This window comes from Vigna umbellata, chromosome 1 (genome assembly GCF_029865625.1).
Source record: "Vigna umbellata cultivar VRB3 chromosome 1, Vumbellata_1.0, whole genome shotgun sequence".
NCBI classification, from domain to species: Eukaryota; Viridiplantae; Streptophyta; class Magnoliopsida; order Fabales; family Fabaceae; genus Vigna; species Vigna umbellata.
The window spans coordinates 5,777,419-5,802,727 of NC_142165.1; the positions used below are offsets into that span (position 1 = coordinate 5,777,419).

The 25,309-nt window shown below is 31.0% G+C and overlaps 2 protein-coding genes across 5 annotated transcripts; one reads left to right on the top strand and one right to left on the bottom strand.

The window, feature by feature from the left end:
• Positions 1-212: 212 nt before the first annotated feature.
• On the bottom strand, positions 213-5,609 carry LOC124830236 (protein NETWORKED 4A-like). Of its 4 annotated transcripts, XM_088092314.1 has the most exons (5): positions 5,301-5,609; positions 5,009-5,185; positions 4,361-4,409; positions 4,136-4,247; positions 213-2,213 (listed from the first exon to the last, which is right to left on the bottom strand). In XM_088092314.1, exons 3-5 carry the CDS (start codon positions 4,373-4,375, stop codon positions 478-480), a joined length of 1,863 nt encoding a protein of 620 aa, XP_087948440.1. In that variant the 5' UTR covers positions 4,376-4,409; positions 5,009-5,185; positions 5,301-5,609; the 3' UTR covers positions 213-477. The 4 variants fall into 4 exon arrangements, with proteins under 4 accessions (XP_087948440.1, XP_047159848.2, XP_047159850.2 ...); XM_047303892.2 differs by lacking the exon at positions 5,009-5,185; XM_047303894.2 differs by lacking the exon at positions 5,009-5,185 and having other exon boundaries at positions 4,361-4,412.
• Positions 5,610-21,563: 15,954 nt separating this feature from the next.
• On the top strand, positions 21,564-25,038 carry LOC148204474 (uncharacterized). The gene is made up of 4 exons (XM_088102916.1): positions 21,564-21,642; positions 21,991-22,067; positions 22,180-22,408; positions 24,917-25,038. Exons 1-4 carry the CDS (start codon positions 21,564-21,566, stop codon positions 25,036-25,038), a joined length of 507 nt encoding a protein of 168 aa, XP_087959042.1.
• The last annotated feature ends 271 nt before the right edge of the window (positions 25,039-25,309 follow it).

The window sequence follows — 25,309 nt, forward strand, 5'->3', positions numbered from 1 at the left end:
ACATTATTTAAACACTATGAACTGCAGCGAAACAATGATGAAGTCCAAACCCAACATACCGATATTTAATTGCTGCATTAGCGAAGGGGTCAGTTGAAATTCAAAATCAATAATCTAAAACCCAATTTTAATAACATTATATATTACTGTAAAAGAATTCCATCTTTTAACAACTTTGAAAAAATATAAAAATAAAGAACGTTGCACAACCATTCACCTCAGACCAAACTAAGCAAATTTTCAACCTCTCAAGAACCCTTAAGGAAGGTTCTGTGGCAATACTTCTTACAAAAATCAATGAAACTTAGCAGTGCCATCAGCAAATGTGTAGTGTAGCTAACATGTCATCACTTCTCCATAATATTACAATGATCCTGACTCATATACACTAGAGCCATAAGCATAAGAAAATAAATTCCAAGACAGAGAAATGAAGATAACCAAAATAATATACAAGATCACCTTCACATTTATTCATCAGGCAGCCAAAACTGGAACCCGTTTGTGCCCCATAACGTGCTCTCTAAGCATATTATAGCTATTTCTGTAGTGCTCGAGTGAGAAACATAGCTGCCTTATGACCTCCCGTTTCTCTTCCGCTCCGTCTAAGATCACAGTTTTTTGCCTATCAATCTCCTCCTCAAATTGCTTAGCTGTTGATTTTAGCTCTTCCACTTGTTTATGTGCCTCCTCCATTCCCGCAATCAGTTGTACATGTTCCATGTGTAGCTGGTTCAAATGGTTGTTCAGGTGTTCAATCCTAACATCTTTGGAGTTCAACTCTTCCTTAAGCAAACCGACTTCAACAAAGAGGTTATCTTTCTCTAATTGTAGAGTATCAAGGCTAGTGTTGAGATCTTTTATGTTGTTCTCTCTCTGCTCAATGTTCGCCTTTAACAGCAGAATCTCAACCCTGAGTGTCTCCTCCATCTCTACTTTTTCAAACTGGATCTTTCTGATTTCCTCTTCAAATGAACGACCTCGACATTCCCAGTCTCTGATATGTTCTTCTAAATGAGTCCGTTCCTCCAGCAACTTTGACATTTCAGACTTCAATTGAGCTTTCTCCGGGAATATTTTCTGCTCAGCATCAGATACTGCTGTTTTCAAATCCCTGACCTCTTGGTCTCGGTCAGATAGACTAGTCCTTAACCTTGCAAGCCTTTCATTGAGTTTGGTGCTCTCTCTTTTCTCACTATTGAATTTGTTTTTCCAAGTAGCCATGTCTTTAGTAGCCAAATCAAGCTGATTCAACAACTGCTGAATTCTTTCAGACGATTTATTGGCCTCAAACTTCAGTGAAGTAATTTGTGTTTCTGAAGCTTTGAGATTTTCTTTGGTAATTCTTAGCTCCCTTGCTAGCGACTCAATCTCAGCATTTTGGTCAGGCAATGCCTTATCCACAACATCAATACTTCCTTCAACCTCAATCATCTTGTGCTCCAGGGCTTCCCCTCCATCATTGACGTCTTCTTTAGTTGATGAAAACTCAAAACCAGCCTCCGTATTTTCAGCATTAAAGGGTTCGTATTTTTCTAGCTCAATTTTCAGTTTAGTAATTTCTTCTTCTGAAAGTCTTAACTTGTCGTTAACATTCATCAGTTCTTGTTCATAGGCGTTGATTTTGGTATAAAAATCTTCAGAATTCTCATTTCTCGATCCCCTAGATGAAACCTCTCCATGTTCCTCTTCCTGCATCCATAGCTTTCCTTTTAACTCACGTAGCTCGGTTTCCAACTCTATTATTCTTCTGTTTATCCACAGATCACTTCCATTCTGTAAGAAACCAGAATTAACTGACGAATCATCAGATTCGTTCTCAGAATCTGTCAAAGTAGAGGATTCATCCCCATCTTTTTGTGCCTCAGAACCATTTCCACTGGAGCCAAGAAAGTAATCAAATCCAGCAGGTCGGTTACTTGATTTAAGACGACCCCCTCTCTTTGGAGTAGGAGAAGGCCAAGCAGAGGTCGGTTCAGAGCCAGCATCAGAAATACCAGAACCTTGGGATTGGAGATCAGAGGGTAAATTCTTTCGCAATTCTCCTGTCACATGATCATAACGTTCAGCCAGAGCCCGGTAACGACGGTAAAATTCCTCAACCAGAGCAACCAATTCTGGCCTCTTCTGATAATACATTTCAGCCCTTTTGGCGAATGAATCTGCATCCTCTTCTATCAGCTTCAACATGCGCTTCACACTCTGGTCCATCTCTGAAGTTGAAAATCATGTCATTTTCTTGGACGACATTATGATAAAAAAGGATTAGCTTAAATATAAAAAATGCAAAACCCCTTCCCCAACCCCCTCAAAAAGAACTAGAGAATTCATATCCAGGAAACCATGGGAAAGAAGAGATGATCATATCACAATGACAAGAACTACTTCACCAGATTTAACTTGCCCTTGCTTAGACTAAGTGACGAAGGTCAACAGCTCTCTTTGTTTAGCCAGCAGAAGACTGTAAGCTTGGCAGTCTAAAAGCAAACTTTATTAACAAGAGTAGCAGGCATCATAAAAGTGTAGAAAACAAAATTCTTTGAAGAATCTTTCAGCTTGTTTAAGAGGTGCATTCATGGAAGGAATAAAGGGGAAGAAATTTATATTTAGGTTTTTCAAGAAATAACATTACACTGATGGGGATAACCAAGATTGATGTTCCTGAGAACGGTATTTCTGAAATATATCATTTCCATGTTCAGTATTTGGTAGGTATCCTTTAAAAATAATTGCAAGGAATGCAATTATAAAACATGAATATCTTTAAAAAATATTCTTTTTATTAGCTTAAATCATTCTCGTGAGAATAAATTCCACCCACCTCCATCAATAGGAATAATACTCAAAACATATGCCTGGGAATAATTTTTGGAAGAGAATGATTTTACAGAACCTGAACCTAATGCCCCTTTAGGAAAAACAGGAGTTCGTATATGTTCCACAGTTGAGTTGAACATGACAGTAGACAGTAGAGTTATATGGTCTAATAAAGATAACTAATTAGCATTCCATTCACCAAAACAAAAAGATAATTAATATTCATAGATATCTTACAGCAAAGTCTGGCTTCTCTAAAGTGAGGATGGAGAGAGAAGTGTGGAATTATAACTATTGATTAGAAAATCAATAGCTCCAATTACGATAAAATATATAAATTCATGCATTACAAACTACCATGAAGTATGAGGTTGCAACAAAGTTCCTCTTCTAAAGTTCACTGACTCACACTAGAGATGCTAAATCTCTTTATAGGAGATAATAATTTCAAATTACAACAGTAGAGTCCGCTTAAAGATAGAAGCATATCAATCGAACTGTTTAACATTCCAAACACACTTTTTCCCAAAGTTTCAACAATATTTGTTTTGTAGTTTTTCTTCTGAATACACGGAATATTAGAATCTAGCAAAAAGTTTGAATATGGCATATCAACTAATAAAAACGTTCTATGGCTCTATAGTCATATAGGTGTTTAGTACTGGTCCCAGCTGGAAGAAATGTCAAATAGCCAAATTCACGTAGTGGCAGAAATGGAAAAGCTTGTCAATCAGGCAGGCAGTGGTATTTTGTGGGTATAGGAATAGGACAGAAGTATAACAGTGTTAAAAAGTATAATAGGTAGAGTATCAAAGTGTAAATAATATAAAAGACAACCCTAAACCATCAATCAACCTGATCCAAGACAAATTGAAAGGCATTGTTCATTTCTTCTTTTTGTAAAGGAGTGAGTGTTGGGGAGGGGATGTTGCTCAAGACCTGAACATAACCTAGACCACCAGTTAAAAGTTGTTGATACTGATTTCAAGTGAACCAAAGCTATCCGGAGGAATTACCTGAACACCTATTTACCTACTTACACCCCAATTCGATTTTAGTTGTCTAAAGTAATTGGGTTGATTCATAAGTGCTATAATGATGTTCAATTTCTGCAAAATTAATAGAAACTTTAGGCCAACTAATCTTAATGCATGTAGTTTTTATTACGCATTAAACCTTGCCGCATGAAAGAAGAGAGTGCGTATTACAACTTCACGAAGCTTTTGCACCAAAACAGCTTGATATAAAGAGAACTTATATTTAAGAATTATAAGTATCAGAGCAACAATTTATCTACAAGACGATTGCAATTGCATACCCTCTAGGTTCTCTGAAAGCCACTTAGAATTCTTGGGACTGATGTGACTATCCCACCACCAAGGATGGGACTTCTTCGACGGCAACCTGTTCATTATCTTTCTAGGATGAAACTGAAACAAAACAAAAAAGAAAACCCACCATTAACACGCGCATCAATTAACTCGTCATTCTTCTGAAGCAACCATACATGTATAGCTAAAAAATTAAGCTCCATCACACTTACCCCAGAAGCTGCCATTTGCGAGAGCAAGTTCTAGCCCAAAAGAGAAACACTGCTATCAACAACAACCCCAAACAAGAAAATAAACATCAGCATTCAAAGTTCAAAAGATGGAATAATTAGTTAGCGTAACGCCTTAAGATGGCTTGAAAAGATGACAACAAAGTCTTTAATATGATGGTGCTAGGATATGTATGCTGTAACTTTTCCCACACAATCCCCAATATGGGCCCAGCTACGTGGGCCATCACCTCCCGGAACAGGCCCAAAATGGAAAACGATACCAACAGTGAAATGAAACCGTCAATGAAGAAACGAGAAGCACATGGCCATGTCAGTGAGTGGCGCGAGGCGAAATTTAAAAACCACAATTAAATAGCTAATTAAATAAATGAATAAAATAGTCATAAATTTTGAACCTGTGTTTTAAAATTTTTATCTTATCTCTCTAAAAATCACAGACAACTGGCTACAGCTACATCCACGCGTCCTGCAGCCCAATCGCCTCATTTAAAAGTGGTAGTTGCATTTGGCATTACAAACGCAACAACAAAAAAAATATCTCTGTCACCGATTTGTATTTAAAGTAAAAATTAACGAAAAAATGGTTTTTATTCATCTACAATAAATAAATTTATTCACGATAATTACGCTATTTTTTCAGCAACTCAAACTTCCGATGAGTCCAAAAACGAGTCGAGAATAATGGCAACGAAAGAAACAAAATTGCAACCGCGGGAAGATAACCATGAATACAGACAAAATACGAGAATCCTCCACCACACGACCAAATTGCATGTCAGACATGTAATCTCAATCCTCCATTCCCTTTGAACCAAAAAAACACAAACACAATCGAATTCCAAACATAATAAAAAAAAATAGAGAAAATGAAAATGAATTATGAAAAGTAATCCGAGGAAGATGAGAGAGATGTTCTTACATGAGATAAGGGCGTGTTTGGAAGCAGTGGCGGAAATTGTGAGAAAAAGCAATGGATCTGAGAACAGAGAAAGGGAGAGAAAAGGTAAAAAGGGTGGAATAGAGTGAGAAGTTTGAAGGAAGTATTGTGTTTGTGTTGTGAAATGTGAAGTGTTGTTAATAAGAAGAAGAGGAGAGAGAGTGAGAACTGAAAGCAAAAGAAAGTGCAGGGAAAGGAAGGGGTTGTTCCATTTAATGTCCACTAAGCTTCCACTCTTTGCACATGTTCTTCTTTTCTTATTCTCTCTCCCCTATTGTCAATGCCTTCTTTCTTCTTACTTATGCATTTTTTTTATTATATAATTTTTCATACACATATTTCTTCTTGAATATTGAAATCGCCTTCACAGTTCAAACGCTACATTGGTTATTATTATTATTTAAGATTTTTTTTTTCCTTTCATAAATATTTCTTGTTGTTCCTGTCACATCTAGCCGCGTTGAATATCAAAGTTCAATTAATTAACTTAGGGAAATACAAGTATTTTTTTTTTCAGTTTATTTTTTTCTAAACTCACTACCCCTAGGGGCAAAATGGACTTTGGGTTAAGTTTTACTTGTAGTTGGAGGTTGGCATTGGTAATCAATCTTTTTCCTAATTCCCCATTAGAAAACCTGCATGGTGCAATTCATGCCTTAAAAATAGAAGAAAAGTGAGATACCATTAATTACGACTACGAATGAATGTTGAAGGTATCACGCTTGTTTCATTAGAAATCATGTTTGAGGTACCTACCGTTGCTTAATTTAAGAAATAATCCAAAATATAACCAGAAAGCTGGATTAGATAATGTGTATAGACTTCAATAATGCAAGGGACCATTTTAGGATTCAAAAATTTCCAAACAAACTCAGTATAACTAATAGGAGTATGGTAAGATGACTTTAACATCCATTTCATACAAAATAAAAAATACAAAAATTATAAAAAAATAATTTTTTATATATTTTTTTAAAAATTTAAAATAATTAAAATAATGTCACAATAATTATAAAATTTTTATATAATTTCATAATATCATTATTAAATTAATATAGACTTTAATTTTATTTGGAGACACAAAATGATAAAAAGAAAATGATAAAAACGATAAAGGTGAAAGTTGTATGTAGTGGGAAAAGAGTTATTGTTGGTTGATTTATTTTCCGAATATGGTATGCTTATAAATAGATTAAAGAAAATCGATTTCGTTTATTAAAATCCAATTGAAAAGTTAAAATTTAAATAACAATTCCTAGAAAAGAAGTAAGTAACAAAAAAAAGTATAAATTAATCCATGTTAACTAAAAAAAATGTAAATATTTTTCCTTGAATTTAATTTAATAGGATTTTGAAAGAAATTTCGAAAACTAATTCATTTTAATTTTAAATCTTTTAAGCTAAAAGTTAATAATTGATAACTATTATAAAAATATTTTGTGTAAATTTCTCAGTACTATTTTCCTTTTAAATTATATATTATTAATTTGCAACTAATTTAAGAAGGAGTACTTTTGCAAAAAAACGTGTCTTAAAAATGTTGTAAATAGTGCTTTTTAAGAGTTTGAAGTTGTGCTATTTTTCATTGACGGAATTTTAATGTGTGGTAATGTGTCTGGCAAATATAAACTTTATGGTTTTACAAGATGCAATTTTTGTGAAAATGTTCAAAAACCTTAAATGTACAGTTCAACCCTTTGTGTTTTTTTATATTTCTTTTATTTTTCACAATTATACATAATTGAAATTTTTTAACAATCACAACATTTATTCATGAATTTGAGAAAAAAAACTGAGTGAATAAATTTACTAAAAATTGAAAATAAAATTTGTATTATTTATTTTGAAAGAATTTGAACAAAAGTGAATAGATTTAAAAATAAAATTTATTAATAATTTGATAAATGTGATGAATAAAAACAATTTTAATAAATGAAAAATAAAATTACAAAATTGTTCTGTAATTAAAAATAATATAAAATAAATATTTTAATCATATAATAATATTATGGATGGAGCATGTTAATGTAAAGTTCACCATTTCCAAAAATATGAATTCAGACATATGTAACTTTTAATTATGAAAAGTATATAGTTTTTAATTATTATTACTACTATTAGTATTATTATTATTAATAGTATATTTATATTTTTTATTATTATTATTAATAGTATATTTATATTTTTTATTATTATTATTATTATTATTATTGTTGTTGTTGTTGTGAACGACACCAAAAAACAATAATGCTACTTTATTTCATTTAATATAATATTTAATTCAAAAGTCTAATTCAAAATTTTAATCATATAATAATATTATTTTACTACATAACACTATTAAATTATTATGTCAATTTTAAATTGACCACTAATAAACTTATTTTCAAATGTTATTTTTTAATCTTAATATTTATTAGTCAAAGAAAAAATAAACTCCATATATACGGATCTCATACTAGCATTTTATATATGATTTCTTAGTTTATTTACGTGTTACATAAGACAATCTATGTTTAGTTATACCAAAGCAGTTTTATTTCAGTTTTATGTTTTTATAAACATTTTGACATGATGGTGAGTATGATCTTTTTGTTTGGAAATTAGCAAAACCTATTTAGTTACATGTTAATGTTTTTGTTTGAAACTGATATTAATATTGACATGTCCCACTGACAAGGTCATATAACATATTAAAAATCATGTGGACAACAAAAAAAATTATAAAAAATAAGTAAACAAATAAATAAAATTTTAAAAATTCACATATTTCATGTCATTAGTAATTTTAAAAAAACATCTAAATGAGACATTTTTTCAAATATTAAGACACATTTGAAACAAAAAGTTAAGCGGATATCAACTTGTAACTTTCCGATCAAAGTAGAAACCAAATAAGTAATTAAGTTTTATTGTTTTTAATTATGAATTGAATTATGTTGGACTACACTCACTTAACTTATAGGTTAAATGGACTCAAGTCAGGTTGAAAGTGGATTACTCGCAACCTACCAACTACAACGTTTTATTAACCTTTTGCCATCTTTCACAAACTTATTATTATAATTATATATTACATCAAATTATATATATTGACAATTTGATTATTTTTGTTTAATATAGTGAAAACGATGTATGAGATTAATCTCCCTTGTGTTGAATATACACATAGGTTACTTTACTTATAAAGAAATATGAGCTAACCCAAAATAGAAATAAAGAATAATAACAAACTAACTAAAGATAGAAAATAAAGATAACATCTCTAACATCTCTCCTCAACCTAATGCATACAAATTGTAACATCCCAATATCTCACACTGGATAATTCATAATTTATATATTGTAACATTACATTTACGGTAACATTCCGTAATCTCACACTTAAAGATTTACAGCTGATATATATCTATACATATTTTAAACTCAGATTTCAACTATAAACTTCTAAATATAACTCGAATTCTTCTAACTTATTCTTCAATCTCTTTCTTCATTGGTACTGGATCATACGACATTCCTTCATCTACTCCCGTATAACGAATTATACGATCATCGTACATACCCAAACACAAACAACACAAACAAGTAGGGTGAGCTAACATGCAACACTCATTTATAAAACATGCATAATTGATTTGATATTAACATCATATAATAATTATGTCATACACCCTCAAACCATCATACCATAATTCATATCAGACACTCGTTCCACAATACCCAAAAGACACTCATCCCACAATACCCAAAAAGACACTCATCCCACAATACCCAAAAAGACACTCATCCGGATGATACGTTGATGAGCGGTCACGGGAGGTTATGCACTTGTGATGACTTCTACTTCTTCTTACAAATACACTTCCAAAATACTTCATACCATTCACAAGGTTAGTCCCCTCACTATGTCCAAAACCGGCACATAGACCAGGACCTCCTGCTCCTCTCACCACATAATTCATCCTTCTCTACTTGAGACTGGATGATTATTAGAGTATCAGGATAACCTCCAACTACAGGACCCTCAACATCAACATATACACAATTACCACATCAATACAGAATCTCTCCACGAGACTCATACAATGCTCACATTCCTCAACTCACATTATACTATTACGAAATCTCCCCATAATACTCATATCATGTTCGGATGCATAAATTCAAATCCAATATAATAAATTACAATCATCACAATTAAAATTCACAATTTCGTATCTACCACAATAACATAAATTCATTCCAACGAGATATATTGCATAATAATTTAACAGTACATAATCTGTTCAACAAGAATTAAGTTAAAAGTTTGTCGAGTAGACTTCCAGGAAAGAGAGGTGCGTCACAATGGACAACTTAAGTACCAAGTCTTTCCTTAGCCAAAGTGTTCCTCAACTAGTTTTAACAAATTTCTTATTTACAGATTCAAAATAACAGCATATAATATTGACACAGAAATTCAAGATAAATAAATAGTAAGCATTAACAGTATTCACACATAATTTCAAGACATGAATAGTAATAAAACAGTACTATATCATAACATAAAAGCTTAGAAAGGTTAGCTCCCCTACCTCTATTCCAGACTTCTCTTGCTTTGAATTTGCTTCCCCGAAAACTCTTCAGAACCTCTACTCTAAAATTTCTTCCTACTCCAAAAACTTCCTAATTTCTTCTCTTCTCCTAATTTCTCTCTACTTCTTGGTGCAAAAACTCCATTCCTCTGATCTCTATTTATAGGTAAAAAATTTTACTATTCATTAATTTTTTAATATTATTTATTATTTTAATATTATTTTAAAAATAGTATTTTAATGAACAACTTGATAAATCTTATCCCATCTCCTTCCATGCTACGTAGGAATTCTTATCCTTCCAAATTTTTTTTTTTTTTTTACTATTCTCTTTTTACTATTCACTGTTCACTATTCACTTTTCTTAAAAATTCTGAATAAGAAAAAAATTTGGACTTCTAAAATTACAATAATTTTATATCCAAAAATTTAATTTTTTTTTCTATCCATAAAATTATTATTACAAATAAAATGCTAAAATTTACTATTATAAATATTTTTCACGAGTCTTACATTCTCTCCAACAACAAAAATTTTCGACCTCGAAAATTCTATACATCAAGAAAATAGTTGAGGATATAATTGCTTCATTTCTTCTTCTAACTCCCATGTAGAGTCACCTGTTCTCCTATCCCAAACTACCCTGACTAAGTTGATATTTCTCCAAACCATTTTATCATATGACCTTCTATACCGAATGGTTAAATTTTTACTAGAAGATCCTTTCTAATTTGAATATTTTATACTTCCAAAATGCAGAAAAGATTAGATACTACTACCATTTATTTATTATTATTATTATTATTAATATTTTTTTTTTTTACCGATACTATTGAAGCCTCCGGTATGCATGACCGAAACTGTGGGCACAGTGAGATTTTGGCTATATAAGGAGGAGCGAACCGCGTTGAGCGACACTTTGGGGCGTTGCGATTTTGAAGCGTGTGAGAGAGTGTGAGATTTTCTAAGTGAGAGAGCTTTCGAGCGATCCTCTGGGTGTGAGTGAGATCTGAGCGCTAAGAGTTCTAAGTGTGAGAGCTTGTGGGATCTGAACACGAGTGAGATCCTCCTTCGAGCGTGTCTAAGAGCTTCTCAGTGAACCCTCTATCAAGTGAGACCCTGCCTCTACTTCCTCGTTCGTAAGTTTTTCTCTCTCTCAACCCTTCTTCTCTTTCTTAAAGCTTTTCTTCTATGTTTTTCTGCTTTACGCTTGATTAGTATTATATTCATTACTTCTCTTTCCTTTTTCTCTTTTTCTTACTCGTTATATATATATATATATATATATATATATATATATATATATATATATATATATATATATATATATATATATATATATATATATATATATATATTGTCATATTAATGAACACTTTGTCTTAAAGCACGGGGTATATAGGCTGGAAAACCGTTGTTAATCTCCCTTCATTTGAAGGTATGAAAGAGACATTCGGGTAGAACAACGCCACGTACCCCAATTAAAACGAACCAAAACAACTTTTACTTAAACAACAATAAAAATATGGACTCTGTGGACTTAGATCTAGTTAGGATCCATTGCGAGGACCGTGAAACAGATCTATTTTCTGACATTGAGACTTCAAAGACTGAACAATGAAAATTAAACTAAAAAGAGAAGCAAAATGGAAAACTTGACTTAAATTGGAAACTTGACTTCAACGTAATAAATCTTTTTACTTTTACTTTACTTTATGAACAAAAACTTAGAAAAAAATGGATATCAAAGCCAAGACAGTTTATAAACGATGGCGGTCCACCCCGGAACAAGTTAACATCTTGTTGAACATCTTCAACCATGGGATCATTAATCCTAGTCAAGATCAAATTCGCGAGATTACAGAACGACTCAAGGAGTACGGAGAAGTTGGAGAATATAGCATCTATTGTTGGTTTCAAAACCATGGAAATCGGGTGAAGCATCGACGCTTGCCGCAAGACGTCCCTGGTACATCTGAACCTTCATATTCCCTCCTTCCGTCGTTTATGTATGGTAAACTTTCTTTCTTTTCCTTTTTTTTTTCTAATTTCTTTATTTATTTTATTTATCTCTGACTACTATTATTTTTTTTTTTTTTGCACCATCGGAGATCCTTCATGGGTAATTCCACAGGCTCCAAGGCTCCTAGATCTCTTTCCCATCCCCGCTATACATGAAGAAGAAGAGAAAGTTACTCAACCCATGCCGTTTCGCATCAAAGCCCCTTCCACAGAGCTTTCTTTGAGATTGTCGTTCGCCGATCAATAGTCTCCTTAAGGAGACTATTTTTATTTAATTATTATATTTTTATGGCCTGTACTCTTAACGACCACTTGTGGCCGACACGTGAACATTTTATTTTATTTATGCATTGTGATATTTATCTGCTTTGCTAGTTAATGAATTTTTTTTTTTTTTACAACCCTATAAGATATGTTTGCTTAGCACATGGGTGATATATCATTTTCACATGAAGATTAAGGCATCTGGTTATACCTATGAGATTCGGACAATACAAAATTGCATCAATTGAAAAATTGTGTAGTCCTAATGACTTTATAGACCTGAGTTATTGAAATATATGATATTTGTCATATCATACACCATTGTTTTATTCATTTTCAATAATGAAATTGAAATTTCTTTGAGAATAGCTCTCGTTTGTATACTCTTATGCTAACACATATTTGTAATTCAAACTCAAATTTAAACTATAACGGAACAACTAGCATAATTTTTAATTTCGCATGACCACCCAAGCTAAAAATCATATTTAATGTCGTCTTTACAGAATTCAAAAGGATCGAATATTATAGGATCATAATCATTGATATGGCACATAACACATATTAGTAATACCACAATCATGAAACAAGAGCACATAAGATTATATCCTTCAAAGTATCTATACAAATTATACTACTAACTGCACCAAACAATATATCCATTCAAGCATCACGACTGGCTTTGAAATACCCTAATTTGTATACATTTATATATCATATTTTCTCCTCTTACAACCTTACACCCAAAGGTATAAGGAATTTATGGATCACCAAAACATGTCATAACACAAAATCATTGTGGCAAGTATCACTTCCCACCACTCTATTCAAGAGTTCTTTCAGGTAATTACACCTTCCCAACCATTTAACCACCATGTTACTTCCCACCACTCGCCTAAAGATTGTCAGGGCAATTCCTATCACTCAAAGAGCTTATCAGGGCAAGTACACAACGCCACCCCCCCATCGCCCATCCGGAGCTACACCGGGTAAGTGTAAGTGTACTTCCCACCACTCTCTCTAGGGAGCTTATTAGGGTTGATGACAACAACGCCATCTCAATTGTAACGTGCTTCCCTAGACCAATACCATATCCCAAGGATATTTAGTATTAACCAAATCTCAAATTTGTATCTTATGTGAATTAAGAGTAATAAGTATAAACTCACACACGCATCACTAGTCAAAGATCAAGGTGAGACATACACATCTTCACCCATCTTTCACATAACCATTGAGGTTAACAATTTTAATCCCACTTTCTAACCTAACCTAATCCTATAAACTTAGTGTTGTCTGTAACCTAGCACCTAACAATTATACCTTTCTGATCAGACTCAACAGATCACTCAATATCACCAATGTTATAAATTCTGAAACCATATATTTTAATCTCGATAAGGCCGAATTTAAAACTAACTAATTTCCCACTATCATACCTTATCAATATTACACCTACTCATTTAAATAAACCGCTTATATCACATAAGTTAAATCCACCTTATGACATTAAAATATAGTTTAATGGTTGTACTAATTAATCCTCTAATTCTTGCAATACAACTCTCATTCTCATAACACATAGCCATCCAAACTTGTATCAACCCTTATTAACTTGTATTACTATTTAAACTGACACTTAACAAATCAACTTCTAATTGTACTTCCAATTTAAACTTGAACCACTTCCCCTTCCAGTTTATCTTACCATGTTCATATTAATTCAACCTACACTACCTCTATTAACTTTAATATTTCAAAACCAATAAGATTTACCACCATTAAACCATGAACCGTGATCCTTTAATCCTCTCATACTTTTTTTCTTTGAGAATTAACAACTATAACATGTTGCACAAGCCGAAAGCCAAAATTTTCGTACCTGGATTTTCTCCACTGTTCATCATACCAGAATATCATACTCTCAAATCTTAACTCCAATACATTCACTGAAAAAATCTAACCATTTCCTTTTATTCATCTTAGCTTAGAATCCTTTCAATACTTCATTCTTTTCTAAACACCTCGTGTTCTCTTAACTTATAAATTTCTTCTCCTACTAAACTTTCTCTAAATCCGCTATATGCCTTATACAACTCCTCCTCTACTCTTCGTCTAATATTTAATTTCTCCTTAATCTACTTTAGTATTCCTATCTTTTTTTTTTTTTAACTTTAACTTCAACTCTTTCACTATTTTCTTTTCTCCAATCTTCAAGCATCACCTATATGCAGAACTAAGTTGATTTCTCAAACCTTGCCACACTAATGCTTACCCCAAAACTCATTTCATTTAAACCTTTGAACTTAACTCTTATTGTACAACTATTGATATCTGATCCTCTCGCTCGGTTCTTGAAACACTTCCAAGTAAAAACGACGGTTCTATACTTCAAGACCAAAACTCTGGTGTTTTTACTTTCAAGCTCCAATTCACAACATCTAGCTATCTTTGAGAAAAAAAACTTGTCTCAAAGGTTTTTATTAAATCTAAAGAAGGTATAAAGGTAAAGTTATCCTTGAATCTTATCCCTCTATCACTATAGAGCACACCACAAAAAGACTCAGACCATAACTCTTCCCTCCCGAAACCTTAAGAATTAAGAAAGGAAATTCGTCTCTGATAAAGTCATGAGTGTGCACCCTCATTACTCTTATCAAGACGTTTTTCTGTTCTTAAAACCTTAAGTAGGTTGCACTCACTCTACGATTTAAACTTAAAAACACATGACAAATCATGTCACTTAGCCCTCTTCTCTGAAAGGCAACTTAAACGTACAACCCACATGTCATCCTAAGGACGAATTGCTCTGATACCATTAATGTAACATCCCAATATCTCACACTGGATAATTCATAATTTATATATTGTAACATTACATTTACGGTAACATTCCGTAATCTCACACTTAAAGATTTACAGCTGATATATATCTATACATATTTTAAACTCAGATTTCAACTATAAACTTCTAAATATAACTCGAATTCTTCTAACTTATTCTTCAATCTCTTTCTTCATTGGTACTGGATCATACGACATTCCTTCATCTACTCCCGTATAACGAATTATACGATCATCGTACATACCCAAACACAAACAACACAAACAAGTAGGGTGAGCTAACATGCAACACTCATTTATAAAACATGCATAATTGATTTGATATTAACATCATATAATAATTATGTCATACACCCTCAAACCATCATACCATAATTCATATCAGACACTCGTTCCACAATACCCAAAAGACACTCATCCCACAATACCCAAAAAGACACTCATCCCACAATACCCAAAAAGACACTCATCCGGATGATACGTTGATGAGCGGTCACGGGAGGTTATGCACTTGTGATGACTTCTACTTCTTCTTACAAATACACTTCCAAAATACTTCATACCATTCACAAGGTTAGTCCCCTCACTATGTCCAAAACCGGCACATAGACCAGGACCTCCTGCTCCTCTCACCACATAATTCATCCTTCTCTACTTGAGACTGGATGATTATTAGAGTATCAGGATAACCTCCAACTACAGGACCCTCAACATCAACATATACACAATTACCACATCAATACAGAATCTCTCCACGAGACTCATACAATGCTCACATTCCTCAACTCACATTATACTATTACGAAATCTCCCCATAATACTCATATCATGTTCGGATGCATAAATTCAAATCCAATATAATAAATTACAATCATCACAATTAAAATTCACAATTTCGTATCTACCACAATAACATAAATTCATTCCAACGAGATATATTGCATAATAATTTAACAGTACATAATCTGTTCAACAAGAATTAAGTTAAAAGTTTGTCGAGTAGACTTCCAGGAAAGAGAGGTGCGTCACAATGGACAACTTAAGTACCAAGTCTTTCCTTAGCCAAAGTGTTCCTCAACTAGTTTTAACAAATTTCTTATTTACAGATTCAAAATAACAGCATATAATATTGACACAGAAATTCAAGATAAATAAATAGTAAGCATTAACAGTATTCACACATAATTTCAAGACATGAATAGTAATAAAACAGTACTATATCATAACATAAAAGCTTAGAAAGGTTAGCTCCCCTACCTCTATTCCAGACTTCTCTTGCTCTGAATTTGCTTCCCCGAAAACTCTTCAGAACCTCTACTCTAAAATTTCTTCCTACTCCAAAAACTTCCTAATTTCTTCTCTTCTCCTAATTTCTCTCTACTTCTTGGTGCAAAAACTCCATTCCTCTGATCTCTATTTATAGGTAAAAAATTTTACTATTCATTAATTTTTTAATATTATTTATTATTTTAATATTATTTTAAAAATAGTATTTTAATGAACAACTTGATAAATCTTATCCCATCTCCTTCCATGCTACGTAGGAATTCTTATCCTTCCAAATTTTTTTTTTTTTTTACTATTCTCTTTTTACTATTCACTGTTCACTATTCACTTTTCTTAAAAATTCTGAATAAGAAAAAAATTTGGACTTCTAAAATTACAATAATTTTATATCCAAAAATTTAATTTTTTTTTTCTATCCATAAAATTATTATTACAAATAAAATGCTAAAATTTACTATTATAAATATTTTTCACGAGTCTTACACAAATCATGTATATCAAGCTTGTTACTAATATAATCAATAAAGACTTAGTGAGAATATATGTTTTTGTATTCGAATGACACCAAATTATTAATGATTTGCGAAGACTGACATAAAAGACAAAATATCAATCTAGAAAACTCTTCTTGAGCAACAAATCTCGGAAGTTGCTCTATATAAATTTCTTCTTACAAATCGCTGTTAAGAATACATTGTTGACATCCAGTAGATAAAGAAGTCACTGTTGAAAAGTCACCACGACTATAAATAAACTAAAAATAATAATCTTTGCCATAGATGAAAAAAAAATATATGGACGTGTCAAATGCAATGGTGACAAAAGGAAAGTCGAAAGAGACAGCGGAATAATTCATTCATGAACAAGAGAGAGAAAACCTTAAAAATCCAAGATTCTCTTATTAAGTCACTTGAAAGAGGACAAAAAACTATCTAAATGCTATGAATAGTTGCCTGAGAGGAGACAGGATGTACGACCACACACGACAATCTTGAAAGAGCAAAAAAAGAGCAAAAAAAGCGACATTGACGCTTTGAATCGTTGCCTAAGAGGAGACGAGATGTGTCACCATGCACAACGAAAAAGGGAGTAGATCCACAACATTAAAAGGTGTTGAAAGCGCGTAGGAACTCCAATGAAGACGTCATTAACGACACAGTCTAGCCGAGACGATCAAAATCGTATGATCGTTGGTCAAAACTAGAACTTTGGTAGTGACATCAGTAGACGACAACGATAGATGATGGTGTTGTCGATAACGATAGACAACACCACTGCCAACTAGTGTAATGATAGAGGAAACAAAAAAAAAATCCTCAAAAGAACCAGGCTCTAGATTGAATATAGTGAAAACTATGTATGAGATTAATCTCCTTTTTGTTGAATATACACATGTAAAACTCTATTTATAATAGAAAAAATATGGATTAAGCCAAAAATATAAATAAGAAATAATAACAAACTTACTTAAGATAGAAAATAAACATAATATATCTAACAATTTTAAATATTAGAACTTTGTTGAATAATGTTTCCAATAGTTTGAATGTTTAATATATTTATTTGTTAAATTATGTAACTTTGACACTTTAGTTTTCAATTACTATTTTTTATTGTAGTAAAATAAGTGAACACTTTTATTGTGTTAATATAAATCAGTCAATTTATTATTATTTTATTGTAACAAATATTTAAAATAAATTGAAAAAACAAACATCCTTAGAGTCAATTTGTTAACACATCAATATATTTTGGGTCAAGACATATACCAAAAATTTTTATTCACCAAAAAGTAAGTCGACTTCACTCACTTTAACATCTTAAATAACATCCGTGTTTAGATTTTAGAATGAGTCTCAAATTTTGTAAATATTAAGATACTAAAATTTTTTTGTTTTTCTTTATTATATGCATTAATTTGGCACCAAAAAAATAAATGAAAAAACATATAACATAATCATGATTTAAAAAAGTTAATACACTTATAAAACAAATAATAAATAATTATCCCAAAAAATTAATATATTATACTATTAATATCTTAAACACTATTAAACTCTAAATATAAAAACTAATTTATGGTATAACTATTATTTTTACATAGTTTAAAAATAATATTCAAAATTCCTTAGTCAAAGTTTTAATTATTTTTTAAAATACAATACAAAAATTTAAATGTTATTTTGTAACTTTTAATACAACCAATATTTATTTCAATTGTTTATTTATCCAAATATTCTATAAAATAATTTATTAAATCATACTTATGCACCAATTTAATTATTATACATTTTAATATACAAAAATTCTACGTATACAAGTATTTTAATATGGGCTCCGATTGGTCTGTCATGGAGAGTGGGGCTCCAGGTATAAACTAAGTTCATTTCGCAATTGATCTCTTCTCTTTGTAACTTGTTTGAAAGTTAAATAACTGATGGAAACAACAATTTGTGTAGAATGTCCGTAGATGGAATGATGCACAAATGTATGATTGCAATGGAGTTAAATATTGAACAGGACACCTTCCTTTGCCCCCACTTATGTAAAAACATGGATGAAATAAAATTGCAGGATAAGCTTGAGATTAGAAAATAGAGAGAGAAGTTTAAGGCACAAAAGAGAAGGAAAAGATAAAGTAAAAGAACATAGAAAAACAGAACAGAATGAGGAACCAAGATTTAAAAAAAATTAAAAACACTCTACTGCCTCGGTTGTCTGTGAACCGAGACAGAATCAGAACCTTTTTGACTCGATTTAGAACCGAAGCAAAAAGCTTATCCAATAAATGTGTATATATATTATAATACTATGGTTATGATGGTAGATAACTCTATTAATATTTTATATGTTTTCTAACTATTTTGTTTTTGTGGTGTTCAATTTTATAATATTTTATTTAGTAATTTTATACTAAATGAGATATTATAATAAATAACAAACATTTTTAAATAATATATGAAAAATGCTTTATGTATAACCTTTAAGCTACTGAATTTTACTAACAAATTAGTTTCAAATAATAAAATAAAATTATTACCCCATAATTTCATTGAGGAACTTTATGTAGTTGCCTTGCTTCGTTTACCTTTCTTTTTGCTTTGAGTGCATGAACCACTCACATTGACCCAATACTCCAACATCAACCATGAATCATGCATTATGCATAACTCCAAACCCAACATCTTTTAAGCTTCCTCATTCTCATCATATTCCAATTTGATTTCATGTACACACTTAAAGTATTTCAAAAACGACAAGAAATAATTATCATTTAAGTGTGTTTTAATAGTTTTTTTTTCTATAATCATTCATGAAATTTAATTGTTATATTCATTTTAATAAAACTTTTTTAGAGTTCAAAACAAATAATAAAACCTTTTAAAATAATCTACAGCATCAACAATATACATGTATGTACATACTTTCAAATTACAGAAGTTTACAAAAAAATATTAAAAAATATTTTGTCTCATAATTTGAGTTAGGAACTTTATACAAAGCCTTGAGGCACCCTACACTGACCCAACATCTGGTAGAACGAATAATTCATTTATATGCATTATTTATGCATATGTCGAAAACCTATCACTTTAAGAGTGTACATTTTTGTATTATTCCTGGCAAAAAGTAAAAGCCCTTTTCCTTTTTATTTTTGTCTTTTTTTAATGGCAGAAATAAAAAGAAACTCCAAAATATAAAAGACACTTTTTGATTGAGGGACCCGAATTTGAGAAGTCAATTACATTGTAGATAATGCTTAGCATCCTTCAACTTTTTTTTTATGTCACCCATAAGTCTCACCTCGAAGTCCTACCTATTAATCTATTGTTTACTTAAACTGCAAGTCTCATGGGATAATAATGTTCTCTTTTCAGAGTTTTTTATGATCACTTCCCATTTTCAGCCACAAATTTTGTTGGTTCTAATTTGAGATTTCTTTTTCAAAAAATAAAAGCCTATTTTAAAAACATTATTAAAAGTAATGTATTTTCACTTTAATTTCGTTTTAAGTATTTTGTTCCCACATAACCGAAATCTCAACATATCTACTCTCATGTCAACAATGGGAAGCAACAACTACGAGACTCTAGGTTGCATGGTAGTGATGAGACTCTCAGAAGACAAAGAAAACTCTAAACACAAGTCTATGAGAAAACAAAAAAGCTCTGAATGCGAGTATATGTTACCACCGAAAATGAGATTAGTTTCACAAATTTGTTATTTTTTTTACCGACAAATTTTATCACCAAAAAATTTGTTAGTAAAGAAAATATACATTACAAAAAAATTTACTAACGATTATTCTGTTAGTAATAACGATAAAATATTTATTGATAATTTAAATTTTAAGATCTTAGAATAAATTTTGTCAATAATTCAAATTTATTGACGAATTTATTTTTGTTAATAAAATGTTGTAAATACTTTCATGAATTTTCGTAGTAATATAATATTTTTTATGTAACTACACTTGAATATAGATTTATTATTATATTTTTATTTCTATTATTATATAAAAAAACAATTAACTACAAAAATGTAATCATAGTATTTCTTTTTAGCATCAAAGTTGTGTTGAGTTTTGGAATTATTATTAAGTAAATAAAATCAAAACGTGAAAATAAAATAAAATTAAGAGATTAAATGGAAACTAGATCAAGAACTTAAAATTTGATTGAAATATAAGGACTTCTAAGAAGAAAGTTTAGCGTAGGATAAAAAAGACATTAATAATAAAATAATCTTTGCATTAGTGTGAGTTTCTAATCTTTCTTTTGGTTTTCTCTCCGAATATAAGGAAATATATCTAATTAAATATATGCTTTTTACAAAACTTTGAAATAAGAATATAACCAGCTAATTATGAAGTTGAAGATTTACTTTGTTGTTCCATGCCACAGTGGCACACACATTCATTATCACTTTAAAAATTGCGAAACCAATGAGCCTAGGACGATGCAATCATTGTATTCCACCTCTTTATTTCCGACACAAACTTCCAAACCCTTCTGTCTTGAGGTTTCTAAAATTTGAAACGTGACCTTGTTTGTGTCAAATACTTGATTCTTGATGCTTGATACCATATTCTTATCATACGCTGAACATAACAACATTTTTCCTAGTTTTGATCCAAACAAGTTTTATAGATACGAGACATAAATACAACATCCTGCAATGCCAGAATTTCCTCGTATAAAAGAACTGGTCAAACAAGTGTCCGTAATAATTCGATCATTAAGGAATGATGATGAATGGCAAAAGCAGCTTCCTTCTTTGCTTTTCTTTGGGGACATTTTTTCTCTTACTCAGCCACGTCAATGCTGAAAGTTAGTACTTTTTTCACTTTCTTTTTCTTTCTTGATGCATTTGGTAGGAACTCTTTACAGTTTATTCAATTTCTAAAATTGACTTATCAAAATATTGAATTATCCAAATGTTAGTCTAAGATTAAAAAGTCGAACACGGTACAAAAAAATTCGTAATGAAATTTTTAAATCAGAAATAATGTCAATTTCCTATATATTACTCATGTTCTATGCTGTGTTTTTTCATTAATTCTCCCTTAAACACTTACTTTTACAAAATCCTAATTAAACAAGAAATTGTGATGATTATATTTTGTAGAAAAATTCATGAGACTACACAAGAAACATGACTTTTTGTGTGCCTTTCAGATATGACAGAACCAAGGAAAAATGCAAATCTAAGTCCATTCGAGAGTTGGAGGAGTGCTTACTTCTGCATGCAGAATGTAATGAGTTATATTATAAATTCCTCTTAATGGTTATTAAGTGCTATACTTAGGGATTAACATATATAATTTGATTAGATTTATCTCTGATAATAATGGTTACTGTGTGCAGACATCATATTATTGCACGATAAAAGATGGATACACAATTGGAATGGAGGGTGTGATAAATGTGCATGATTCTGATATCAAGAACTTTTGCAACAATGGATGCTATGACCACACTTTATATGTCTTAACTTGCATCAAAGATGTTAAGTCAGACTTCTTCTTCCACACCAAGCAACCCGTCTCTTATGTCTGGAATGTTACTTCCAGGGCTTGCGCCAGTCAGCTTAATGGTAACAATTTTTTTATCAATTTTCTCATGCACATTTTAAGTTTTACATATGCATGCAATCACTGTCTAATGGACAACCTTTTAACACTATTTAGCAATGATGACAACAACATTACATGCAAATTTACAATTATTAGATCAAAATAAAATGTTTCCTTCCAACAACTATTTTTACTAAACCAACAAAGAAAATATTAAGGGTGTCAAAGTTAATTAACATGATTCACCTGACACACCAAAAGTAAATTAACTAAATCCAGGGTGAATTAAAAAATTTATAATGCAATTCCATCTAAATATGTGGGTTATTGGTTAATGCATTTACGAATGTTTTATTTTTCTAATTTATTTTAGGTTTAATCCTTTTCAATATCCCTACTTATGTAGATCGTCTCAAACAGGTCCTCGTATTTTAAAGTCTCTCGATTAGGTCCTTAATTGTTAAATTTTGAATCAAATTAAACATTACCGTTAAGTTAGGTAGACGGCGTCAAAAAAATTTATTAGTGGCTTAGTGACTTGACTAAGTGTTGTTGACGTGACACATATTGATTATCTGAGTTAGCTTTTTTTTATTTATTCATTTAAAAAATTGACTTTAATCAAAACGCAACGTTTTGTCTACAAAAAATGTATTTTTTATTTATTCAATAAAAAATAATTTTTAAAGAATATATAAAGGAGTGAATAGATTATTTAGTGATATTGAATCTGATATTATCAACAACAGTAAAACATAATTAAACAAAACCAATGTTGAGATAAGTAACACTTTTTTGAAGTTTCTGATTCCTCTTCCCAAATCTTCCATCAACAAAATATCATCTAACAATCCAACAAAACTTCAGCCCTGCAACGAATAAAACATATATAATTCCATCATACATCAACAACAACCCTATCTTCTTCCTCCAGATCCACACTCTGCGTCCTCGTCTTGGCCGGCAACCTCACCGATCATGGACGGCGACCTCAAGACGCCCCTGCTGGTGGGAGAAATCGAGGAGGTGGAGGCGACACCGGGGGAGGTCACTCCCCGCACGAGCGAGCGGGCGAAGCAAGTGCGGACGAAGGTCTCCGAGGTGGAGATCCACCTCTACCTGCAGGGCGGGGGGCCCATCGCGGTGTTCAAGTTGCCACTGGGCGCGGCGTTCCGGTCCGACTTCATCCCAGGAATGGGAGGTCCATGTTGACGGACGGCGTAGGGTTCTGGTCTGGCTCACCTCAGAATTTCAATCTTCCAATTTAGGGATTTCTTGAAATCCTAGTTACTTTCCCAAATTTCTCCAAATTCCACGTTGAGTCAATTCTGATTATAAAAAAACCTAACTATAATAATTTTTCGTAGACAAAACGTTGCGTTTTGATTAAAATTAATTTTTTTAAATGAATAAATTAAAAAAAAAGCCAACTCAAATAACCAATATGTGTCACATCAACAGCACTTAGTCAAGTCACTAAGCCACAAATCAATTTTTTTGACGTCGTCTATCTAATTTAACGGCAAAGTTTAATTTGATTCAAATTTTAACAATTAAGGACCTAACCGAGAAACTTTAAAATATGAGGACCGGTTTGAGACGATCCTACAAAAATAGGGATATCGAAAAGGATTAAACCTTTATTTTATATATTTATGAAAGTTGATTCACTGGACTCATTTTTTACAACTACACAATTAAAATTTTCCCATTTCAACAAAGGTATTTATATGAATAGTAATTGAAACTTAAAACGTCAATCTCAAACAAATATTATCAAACAACATTTTAATATTTAAAAAAAAAATCAAACTGTCAATCTATATAAATAGAATTATAATAAATAATTATAATAAAAAAATTTTAAAAATACAAATAAAAACTAATAAAAAATTGTTATTAATGAATTATGAATAATTTTAAATCTGAATCAAATCCGTATAATCTGTAGATTTTATTCAATTGATCTACATTTGAAATAAACTTGAATTTTTTTCATAATCCGGTTTGAATCCGGATAAACTAGTTAGCTCACAAGTTAAATATTTATTTGACATCTTTAAAAAATATTATAATCTATACCCATACATAAAAGAATTCACTTTTTTCGTATACACATTTTCTTTTTAATTTTACTTTTTTCAGTAACCATTATTTTAAATTAAAATAACTACTTTTCACTTCTATCTTATAAATGACCGTTAATTTACATTTCATTATTTTTTAAATTAAAATAATTACTTTATTCTTTCAAATCAATATTTATTTAAGTTCAGTTATTTTTTGAATTAAAATAATTATTTACGATAAAAAAAACACAAACAAATATGCGTAGTATGTTTACAATAATGTGTACATATAAGTATAAACTTTATTACAATTTTAGGTTTCAGTACGTAAACTTGTGTCATTTATTAAGAATAATATAATGTTGGTCTATCTTGTATAATTAAGAAGGATAAAGAAAACACAGTTAAATTTAGGAGTGATAGAATAAATTAAATTAAATATGAGTTTTGGTTATGCAGGTTTCAATACAAATGTTACTGCTCATAATCCAAACAGTGGGGGCAGAGTGTACGGTAGAGTTCATATGTCCCTTGTTTCGGCACTAACCACCATGGCCTTCATTGCCACATTTGCTGTGTGACACTTTTCTCAGTCTTATGGAAATGGACATTTAGTTTAATGATGTTGAGTTTCATGATTTTATCTGTAATCCATACAAATAAATAAACCAGTGGTGTAAAAATATATGTTATATAACACATATTTAACTATAACCAGGATTACTTCCTATAATCTATGTTCGTGCAAGTAAATTTTGCATTCTGAACTAATTAATTAGAAACTATTTTCATATAGTTTTTCTTTCTAAGTAAGAGTTTAATAATTAATGTCAAAATTTGTATTACCAATTA

Excerpts from the sequence above, each read along its gene's own strand:
- LOC124830236 (XM_047303892.2), bottom strand. Across the intron at positions 2,214-4,135 it reads GCTTTCAGAGAACCTAGAGG|AGATGGACCAGAGTGTGAAG; the intron begins GTATGCAATTGC and ends TTTCAACTTCAG.
- LOC148204474 (XM_088102916.1), top strand. The coding sequence starts at position 21,564 with ATGAATGGCAAAAGCAGCTTCCTTCTTTGCTTTTCTTTGGGGACATTT. Across the intron at positions 21,643-21,990 it reads CAGCCACGTCAATGCTGAAA|ATATGACAGAACCAAGGAAA; the intron begins GTTAGTACTTTT and ends TGTGCCTTTCAG. Across the intron at positions 22,409-24,916 it reads TTGCGCCAGTCAGCTTAATG|GTTTCAATACAAATGTTACT; the intron begins GTAACAATTTTT and ends TTGGTTATGCAG.